Raw genomic sequence first — 9,902 nt, 5'->3', positions numbered from 1 at the left:
TGTTGTTGTTTTCTGGCTTCGGCGAAACACTAAATCTCACAACAGCCAGTCAGCGTATCTAATCTGAAACTATTATCCGGAGCACGGTGACAAATACAATTATATAGAACACAAATTGTAAAATCATGCATGACGGTCTATGGCGTAACCAGGCCGGTCCAGTAGTGTGAAAAGGCAGACTTATGAAGACTAAGTGAGATCCTTCATGCTTCACTTTACAGTCGTGGTCAAACGTTTGGAGACATAAATATTAATTTTCACAAAGTTTGCTGCTTCAGTGTCTTTAGATATTTTTTGTCAGATGTTACTATGGATACTGAAGTATAATTACAAGCATTTCATAAAGTGTCAAAGGCTGTTATTGGCAACAACTGCAGTGTTGACCCCATGGTGTCAATGAACTTCTGGGCCACATCCTGACTGATGGCAGCCCATTCAATTAACTTCTGGGCCACATCCTGACTGATGGCAGCCCATTCAATTAACTTCTGGGCCACATCCTGACTGATGGCAGCCCATTCAATTAACTTCTGGGCCACATCCTGACTGATGGCAGCCCATTCAATTAACTTCTGGGCCACATCCTGACTGATGGCAGCCCATTCAATTAACTTCTGGGCCACATCCTGACTGATGGCAGCCCATTCAATTAACTTCTGGGCCACATCCTGACTGATGGCAGCTCATTCTTAATCAATGCTTGGAGTTTGTCAGAATTTGTGGGTTTTTCTTTGTCCATCCGCCTTGAGGATTGGAGAGAAGTGTCTTCTTTGCTGCCCTTCTTGACACCAGGCCATCCTCCAGAAGTCTTCGACACCTGCCTGCTGCCAAGCCTGAGCAAGCTCTGTACGGGTGGTGACCCGATCCCGCAGCTGAATCAACTTTAGGAGACAGTCCTGGCGCTTGCTGGACTTTCTTGGGCACCCTGAGGCCTTCTTCACAACAATCGAACCGCTCTCCTTGAAGTCCCTGATGATCTGATAAAAGGTTGATTTAGGTGCAATCTTACTGGCAGCAATATCCTTGCCTGTAAAGCCCTTTTTGTGCAAAGCAATGATGACGGCACGTCATCACGTTTCCATGCAGATAACCATGGTTGACAGAGGAAGAACAATGATTCCAAGCACCACCCTCCTTTTGAAGCTTCCAGTCTGTTATTCAAACTCAATCAGCATGACAGAGTGATCTCCAGCCTTGTCCTCGTCAACACTCTCAACACTCACAACACTGTGTTAACGAGAGAATCACTGACATGTCAGCTGGTCCTTTTGTGGCAGGGCTGAAATGCAGTGGAAATGTTTTTTGGGGGGATTCAGTCTATTTGCATGGCAAAGAGGGACTTTGCAATTCATCTGATCACACTTCATAACATTCTGGAATATATGCAAATTGCCATCATATAAACTGAGGCAGCAGACTTGGTGAAAATTTATATTTGTGTCATTCTCAAAACTTTTGGCCACGACTGTAAATTCTTATTTTCCTTACAGTCCACAGAAATATGTACTTTTTGCTTTTAACCCCAAGACACACACACACACACACACACACACACACACACACACACACACACACACACACACACACACACACACACACACACACGACTTACGATGCTGAGATGGATCTCATTGCTGGCGGAGGTTGAAGGGTCACAGGTTATGGAAACAGAATACTCAGAGGACACATTATTCAGCACATAGAGTTGTCTCAGCTGCTTACACACTGCCTCAATACTCAGACCCTGGCGAGAGAGAGAGAGAGAGAGGAGAGAGAAAGTTACACACTGGAGAGAGCGATAGAGAGGGACAGTCTACCTGAACAGAGCAATACTCAAATCATGAGTCATCAAAGCCAAAGGAACTGAATAATATTAAGAAATACTATAGATGAAAGGAATGTAGTGTGGGAATCTACCAAAAAACAATTAGGCAACAACACATTCAATCCCTTTTAAACTTCCTGGACAAAACATTTCACTGTAATAATAAAAGGTGTAAACTTGGCAGTAGAAAACAAACAGGGAAACTGAAAGGTCAAATGTACTATCTAACCTAACCTAAAAAACTGAAAGGTCAAATGTACTATCTAACCTAACCTAAAAAACTGAACGGTTCGATTCCCGGGACCACCCATACGTAGAATGTATGCACACATGACTAAGTCGCTTTGGATAAAAGCGTCTGCTAAATGGCATATATTATTATTATAAATCTACTATCTAATCTAAACATTTCCAGCAGACAACTTAAGAAAATTAACAACAATGACAAATGGTTTGATGGAGAACGCCAAAACCTAAGAGAAATTGAGAAATCTATCCAACCAAAATAATTGAGACCCAGAAAACCTGAGCCTATGACTTCACTATGGTGAATCACTAAAACAATACAGAAATACACTACGGAAAGAAGGAACAGAACGTCAGAAATCAGCTCAAATGTGTTTGAAGAATCCACTTCTGTGAAAATTGGAAAACACTAAACAAACATGAAGAGTTATCTATCCAAAATGGAGATGTGTGGATAAACTTCTCCAGTGTTTTTGCATTAAACAAGCAAGGGGAAACAGTGTTTAAACATTTTTACAATGAAGATCTGTGAAGTTATTTGGATTTTTACGAATTATCTTTGAAAGACAGGGTCCTGAAAAAGGGACGTTTAGTTTTTTTTCTGAGTCGAGAAACATCTCAAGGATGATGAATGGAAACAGGATGCACCTGAGCTCAATTTCGAGTCTCATAGCAAAGGGTCTGAATATTATTTTTTTATACATTCGAAAAACATTTCTAAAAACCTGTTTTCGATTTCTCATTATCAAAACTAACTTTATTTGTCACAAGTGTAGACTTTACCATGAAATGCTTACTTAACCAACAGTAAAGTTCAAGAAGAGTTAAGAACATATTTACAAAGTAGACCAAAACAAAAATGAACAATACAAAAGTAACTATAAGAATAACAATAATGAGGCTATATACAGGGTGTTACGGTACAGAGTCAATGTGGAGGCTATATACAGGGTATTACGGTACAGAGTCAATGTGGAGTCTATATACAGGGTGTTACGGTACAGAGTCAATGTGGAGGCTATATACAGGGTATTACGGTACAGAGTCAATGTGGAGGCTATATACAGGGTGTTACGGTACAGAGTCAATGTGGAGGCTATATACAGGGTATTACGGTACAGAGTCAATGTGGAGGCTATATACAGGGTGTTACGGTACAGAGTCAATGTGGAGGCTATATACAGGGTGTTACGGTACAGAGTCAATGTGGAGGCTATATACATGGTATTACGGTACAGAGTCAATGTGGAGGCTATATACAGGGTATTACGGTACAGAGTCAATGTGGAGGCTATATACAGGGTGTTACGGTACAGAGTCAATGTGGAGGCTATATACAGGGTATTACGGTACAGAGTCAATGTGGAGACTATATACAGGGGGTACCGGTACAGAGTCCATGTGGAGGCTATATACAGGGTGTTACGGTACAGAGTCAATGTGGAGGCTATATACAGGGTATTACGGTACAGAGTCAATGTGGAGACTATATACAGGGGGTACCGGTACAGAGTCAATGTGGAGGCTATATACAGGGGGTACCGGTACAGAGTCAATGTGGAGGCTATATACAGGGGGTACCGGTACAGAGTCAATGTGGAGACTATATACAGGGGGTACCGGTACAGAGTCAATGTGGAGACTATATACAGGGGGTACCGGTACAGAGTCAATGTGGAGGCTATATACAGGGTGTTACGGTACAGAGTCAATGTGGAGGCTATACACAGGGGGTACCGGTACAGAGTCAATGTGGAGACTATATACAGGGGGTACCGGTACAGAGTCAATGTGGAGGCTATATACAGGGTATTACGGTACAGAGTCAATGTGGAGACTATATACAGGGGGTACCGGTACAGAGTCCATGTGGAGGCTATATACAGGGTGTTACGGTACAGAGTCAATGTGGAGGCTATATACAGGGTATTACGGTACAGAGTCAATGTGGAGACTATATACAGGGGGTACCGGTACAGAGTCAATGTGGAGGCTATATACAGGGGGTACCGGTACAGAGTCAATGTGGAGGCTATATACAGGGGGTACCGGTACAGAGTCAATGTGGAGACTATATACAGGGGGTACAGGTACAGAGTCAATGTGGAGGCTATATACAGGGGGTACCGGTACAGAGTCAATGTGGAGACTATATACAGGGGGTACCGGTACAGAGTCATTGTGGAGACTATATACAGGGGGTACCGGTACAGAGTCAATGTGGAGACTATATACAGGGGGTACCGGTACAGAGTCAATGTGGAGGCTATATACAGGGGGTACCGGTACAGAGTCAATGTGGAGGCTATATACAGGGTGTACCGGTACAGAGTCAATGTGGAGGCTATATACAGGGTATTACGGTACAGAGTCAATGTGGAGACTATATACAGGGGGTACCGGTACAGAGTCCATGTGGAGGCTATATACAGGGTGTTACGGTACAGAGTCAATGTGGAGGCTATATACAGGGTATTACGGTACAGAGTCAATGTGGAGGCTATATACAGGGTATTACGGTACAGAGTCAATGTGGAGACTATATACAGGGGGTACCGGTACAGAGTCCATGTGGAGGCTATATACAGGGTGTTACGGTACAGAGTCAATGTGGAGGCTATATACAGGGTGTTACGGTACAGAGTCAATGTGGAGGCTATATACAGGGGGTTACGGTACAGAGTCAATGTGGAGGCTATATACAGGGGGTACAGGTACAGAGTCAATGTGGAGGCTATATACAGGGTATTACGGTACAGAGTCAATGTAGAGGCTATATACAGGGGGTACCGGTACAGAGTCAATGTGGAGGCTATATACAGGGGGTACCGGTACAGAGTCAATGTGGAGGCTATATACAGGGGGTACCGGTACAGAGTCAAGGTGGAGGCTATATACAGGGGGTACCGGTACAGAGTCAATGTGGAGGCTATATACAGGGGGTACCGGTACAGAGTCAATGTGGAGGCTATATACAGGGGGTACCGGTACAGAGTCAATGTGGAGGCTATATACAGGGGGTACCGGTACAGAGTCAATGTGGAGACTATATACAGGGGGTACCAGTACAGAGTCAATGTGTAGGGGTACAGGTGGCGTATTGTCTTAGGTAAATAAGGTCATTCTGTTTTATGAATGAGCAAACTTTTCTAAACCCGTTTTTGCTTTTGCCTCGTGGGGTTTTGTGTGTAGATTGATGTGGTTCTGTTGGTACCCGGACTAACTATTTATCAGTCTTATGGCTTGGAGGTAGAAGCTGTTCAGGTTCTGTTGGTACCCGGACTAACTGTTTATCAGTCTTATGGCTTGGAGGTAGAAGCTGTTCAGGTTCTGTTGGTACCCGGACTAACTATTTATCAGTCTTATGGCTTGGAGGTAGAAGCTGTTCAGGTTCTGTTGGTTCCAGACTTGGTTCAGCAGTGCGGCTCACCGTAGCAGAGAGAACAGTCTAGGACCTGGGTGGTTGGAGTCTTTGATCATTTTTTAGGGCTTTCCTCTGACACCGCCTGGGTACAGAGGTTTTATGGGTGTTCTTCATCTGAAGCCCAAACTACATCATCCATAACAGTTGTCAAGACACTGAGTTAATACTGTGGCCGCAATGTAGGATTATTGTAAGATGAATGTCAGAACACACACACAGAGGAGATCATGTGAATCTAAGCTGCAACAGGACGGCTGGCGGCTCCATCAGAACAAAGACTCATCACTCTGCAGTTGCCTAACAAGCGTGACAGCTTTAGCTTCAGACAGTGACAGCGTTCTGCGGTCCCCGTCTCTCCTCATGCTCAACGAACGGTTTCGCAGAGAAAAACCTTTTCTGAAGGAAATCTGGCACCATCCCGACGGTGAAGCATGGTGGTGGCAGCGTCATGCTCTGGGGAGGTTTTTCAGCGGCAGGGACTGGGAGACTAGTCAGGATCGAGGGAAAAGTGAACAGGGAGATCCTTGATTAAAAACCTGCTCCAGAACACTCAGGACCTCAGACTGGGTCAAAGGTTCACCTTCCAACAGGACAACGACCCTAAGCACACAGTCAAGACAACACAGGAGTGGCTTCGGGACAAATCTCTGAATGTCCTTGAGAGGCCCAGCCAGAGCCTGGACTTGAACCTGAACTCTGATCTCTGGAGAGACCTGAAAATAGCTGTGCAGCGACGCTCCCCATCCAACCTGAAAGGGCTTGAGAGGATCTGCAGAGAAGAATGGGAGATACTCCCCAAATACAGGTGTACCAAGCTTGTAGTGTCATACCCAAGAAAACCAGAGGCTGTAATCACTGCCAAAGGTGCTTCAACAAAGTACAGATTAAAGAGTCTTAATACTTAGATGATATGTCTTAAAAAACAGTTTTTGCTTTGTCGTTGTGGGGTTATTGTGAGGTCGTTGTGGGGTTATTGTGAGGTCGTTGTGGGGTTATTGTGAGGTCGTTGTGGGGTTATTGTGAGGTCGTTGTGGGGTTATTGTGACGGCGTTGTGGGGTTATTGTGACGGAGTTGTGGGGTTATTGTGAGGTCGTTGTGGGGTTATTGTGAGGTCGTTGTGGGGTTATTGTGAGGTCGTTGTGGGGTTATTGTGACGGCGTTGTGGGGTTATTGTGACGGCGTTGTGGGGTTATTGTGAGGTCGTTGTGGGGTTATTGTGAGGGCGTTGTGGGGTTATTGTGAGGTCGTTGTGGGGTTATTGTGAGGTCGTTGTGGGGTTATTGTGAGGTCGTTGTGGGGTTATTGTGACGTCGTTGTGGGGTTATTGTGACGTCGTTGTGGGGTTATTGTGAGGTCGTTGTGGGGTTATTGTGAGGTCGTTGTGGGGTTATTGTGAGGTCGTTGTGGGGTTATTGTGAGGTCGTTGTGGGGTTATTGTGAGGTCGTTGTGGGGTTATTGTGAGGTCGTTGTGGGGTTATTGTGACGTCGTTGTGGGGTTATTGTGACGTCGTTGTGGGGTTATTGTGAGGTCGTTGTGGGGTTATTGTGACGGCGTTGTGGGGTTATTGTGAGGTCGTTGTGGGGTTATTGTGAGGTCGTTGTGGGGTTATTGTGACGTCGTTGTGGGGTTATTGTGACGTCGTTGTGGGGTTATTGTGACGTCGTTGTGGGGTTATTGTGACGTCGTTGTGGGGTTATTGTGAGGGCGTTGTGGGGTTATTGTGAGGGCGTTGTGGGGTTATTGTGAGGTCGTTGTGGGGTTATTGTGAGGTCGTTGTGGGGTTATTGTGAGGTCGTTGTGGGGTTATTGTGAGGTCGTTGTGGGGTTATTGTGAGGTCGTTGTGGGGTTATTGTGAGGTCGTTGTGGGGTTATTGTGAGGTCGTTGTGGGGTTATTGTGAGGGCGTTGTGGGGTTATTGTGACGGCGTTGTGGGGTTATTGTGACGTCGTTGTGGGGTTATTGTGAGGTCATTGTGGGGTTATTGTGAGGTCGTTGTGGGGTTATTGTGACGTCGTTGTGGGGTTATTGTGAGGTCGTTGTGGGGTTATTGTGACGGCGTTGTGGGGTTATTGTGAGGTCGTTGTGGGGTTATTGTGACGGCGTTGTGGGGTTATTGTGAGGTCGTTGTAGGGTTATTGTGAGGTCGTTGTGGGGTTATTGTGAGGTCGTTGTGGGGTTATTGTGACGGCGTTGTGGGGTTATTGTGACGGCGTTGTGGGGTTATTGTGAGGTCGTTGTGAGGTCGTTGTGGGGTTATTGTGAGGTCGTTGTGGGGTTATTGTGAGGGCGTTGTGGGGTTATTGTGAGGTCGTTGTGGGGTTATTGTGAGGTCGTTGTGAGGTTATTGTGAGGTCGTTGTGGGGTTATTGTGAGGTCGTTGTGGGGTTATTGTGAGGTCGTTGTGGGGTTATTGTGACGGTGTTGTGGGGTTATTGTGACGGCGTTGTGGGGTTATTGTGAGGTCGTTGTGGGGTTATTGTGAGGTCGTTGTGAGGTTATTGTGAGGTCGTTGTGGGGTTATTGTGAGGTCGTTGTGGGGTTATTGTGTGGTCGTTGTGGGGTTATTGTGTGGTCGTTGTGGGGTTATTGTGACGGCGTTGTGGGGTTATTGTGAGGTCGTTGTGAGGTCGTTGTGGGGTTATTGTGACGGCGTTGTGGGGTTATTGTGACGGCGTTGTGGGGTTATTGTGAGGTCGTTGTGGGGTTATTGTCAGGTCGTTGTGGGGTTATTGTGACGGCGTTGTGGGGTTATTGTGAGGTCGTTGTGGGGTTATTGTGTGTAGATGAGGAAAAAACAAACAATTTAAACCATTTTTAGAAAAAGGCTTTAACATAAAATGTGGAAAAAGTCACTGTATCGACCTCAATGACCTCGTACCCCTGGACTGGGGACTGGTACCCCGTGTTTATAGCAGAGTTATCATTACTCAGTACTGGTACCCCGTGTATATAGTCAAGTTATTGTTACTCATTGTGTATTTGGGGAAGGGAAGGAAAGGGAAGGGAAGGGAAGGGAAGGGAAGGGAAGGGAAGGGAAGGAAGGGAAGGGAAGGGAAGGAAGGGAAGGGAAGGGAAGGAAGGGAAGAGAAAGAAGGGAAGAGAAGGAAGGGAAGAGAAGGGAAGAGAAGGGAAGAGAAGGAAGGGAAGGGAAGGGAAGGGAAGGGAAGGGAAGGGAAGGGAAGGGAAGGGCCCTTACGCATTTCACTGTTACCCTAAACCTGTTAACAAAGCATGTGACAAAATGTGATCTGATTTGGATGGAAACAGCACAGGGACACAAAATGAGAACGTCCCCTTTTCTCGTTCCTATAACGGGAACTGACTGAACCTATCAAGAGCAAGTTGGAGTTGGACTGGAAAACTCTCCCTAACGAGTCGGGATGAGTAGCTGGTTTAGCTCGGAGAGCGAGAGGTGTGTTTGTTCAGAACCCGGTCTGCCACAGTTGGCTGCGTTTACACAGGCAGCCTAATTATGATGTTGTCTTGACCAATCAGATCATCTTTTTTGCTGATATTTGGCCAAAAGATCAGAATTGGGCTGCCTGTGTAAACGCAGCCATATTGAGTTAGAGAGTGACAGAGGAGCCGAGAGCGCAGGGCCGGGAGCGCAGGGCCGGGAGCGCAGGGCCGGGAGCGCAGGGCCGGGAGCGCAGGGCCGGGAGCGCAGGGCCGGGAGCGCAGGGCCGGGAGCGCCGGGCCGAGAGCGCCGGGCCGAGAGCGCCGGGCCGAGAGAGCAGGGCCGAGAGAGCAGGGCCGAGAGAGCAGGGCCGAGAGAGCAGGGCCGAGAGAGCAGGGCCGAGAGAGCAGGGCCGAGAGAGCAGGGCCGAGAGAGCAGGGCCGAGAGAGCAGGGCCGAGAGAGCAGGGCCGAGAGCGCAGGGCCGAGAGCGCAGGGCTGAGCAGCCGGGCGGTGGAAGACAGGTAAGACACTGTGTAGTGCACTATATGGAATAGGGGTGTGAGTTGAACAGTAGAAGAGGAGGGACAAGGACCGACTCACCCTGGGCATGGTCTCCTTGGTGAACGTAAACGTGATGTTGGAACAGCTGTTGTCGTGGTAACCGGAGCTGGGGTGACATTTGGTGGTTGGTGGGGAGGAGGGGAGGCACTCCCCAAGATTCAGACACGGTCGGACAAAACACTGCTCCTCCCTGATTGGTACACAGCTCTGACCAGACCGACACCCGGCCCCGCCTCCTCCGCTGCCTCGACCTTTGACCCCACCGCTGACCCGGCACGACTTAGGACCACACCACATCTGGAAAACAACGAGACAAAATACCCAATCAAGATCCACACGAGACGACTCAGAAATCTACCTGAGTTCAAGAAGTATTTATTTGACGTCAGATAGTCAGGTTGCACTTTTGTGACTATTCTATTGGTTCCATTGCAGGTTCTTGGA

General features: G+C 47.2%; 2 protein-coding genes and 1 long non-coding RNA gene across 7 annotated transcripts in view; 2 read left to right on the top strand and 1 right to left on the bottom strand.

Annotated features, from left to right (window-relative positions):
* jag1b (jagged canonical Notch ligand 1b) overlaps positions 1-9,902 on the bottom strand; it is a 132,916-nt gene that overhangs the window by 16,344 nt on the left and 106,670 nt on the right. For all 3 annotated transcript variants that reach the window (XM_052496089.1, XM_052496081.1, XM_052496086.1), the window contains exons 23-24: positions 9,498-9,755; positions 1,613-1,744 (exon numbers count right to left, since the gene is read on the bottom strand). In XM_052496089.1, coding sequence (XP_052352049.1) covers positions 1,613-1,744; positions 9,498-9,755 — 390 coding nt within the window. The remainder of the gene's footprint in view (positions 1-1,612; positions 1,745-9,497; positions 9,756-9,902) is intronic.
* On the top strand, positions 3,181-5,267 carry LOC127915724 (abnormal spindle-like microcephaly-associated protein homolog). 3 transcript variants are annotated; one of them, XM_052496105.1, is made up of 2 exons: positions 3,181-3,654; positions 4,162-5,267. In XM_052496105.1, the coding sequence occupies exons 1-2, from the start codon at positions 3,293-3,295 to the stop codon at positions 5,153-5,155; spliced, it is 1,356 nt and encodes a 451-aa protein (XP_052352065.1). In that variant the 5' UTR covers positions 3,181-3,292; the 3' UTR covers positions 5,156-5,267. The 3 variants fall into 3 exon arrangements, with proteins under 3 accessions (XP_052352065.1, XP_052352069.1, XP_052352058.1); XM_052496109.1 differs by having other exon boundaries at positions 3,181-4,096; positions 4,955-5,267; XM_052496098.1 differs by having other exon boundaries at positions 3,181-4,122.
* Positions 5,446-8,974, top strand: LOC127915741 (uncharacterized). Its single transcript, XR_008091893.1, has 3 exons — positions 5,446-6,519; positions 6,608-7,487; positions 8,126-8,974. It is a non-coding gene; the product is annotated as an uncharacterized LOC127915741 (long non-coding RNA).

The sequence above is a fragment of the Oncorhynchus keta genome, chromosome 3, assembly GCF_023373465.1.
Source record: "Oncorhynchus keta strain PuntledgeMale-10-30-2019 chromosome 3, Oket_V2, whole genome shotgun sequence".
Classification (NCBI taxonomy): domain Eukaryota; kingdom Metazoa; phylum Chordata; class Actinopteri; order Salmoniformes; family Salmonidae; genus Oncorhynchus; species Oncorhynchus keta.
The sequence above is the reverse complement of the archived record's forward strand: the minus strand, read 5'-3'. Positions and strand labels throughout refer to the sequence as shown.

Excerpts from the sequence above, each read along its gene's own strand:
- LOC127915724 (XM_052496098.1), top strand. The coding sequence starts at position 3,293 with ATGGTATTACGGTACAGAGTCAATGTGGAGGCTATATACAGGGTATTA. Across the intron at positions 4,123-4,161 it reads GCTATATACAGGGGGTACCG|GTACAGAGTCAATGTGGAGG; the intron begins GTACAGAGTCAA and ends CAGGGGGTACAG.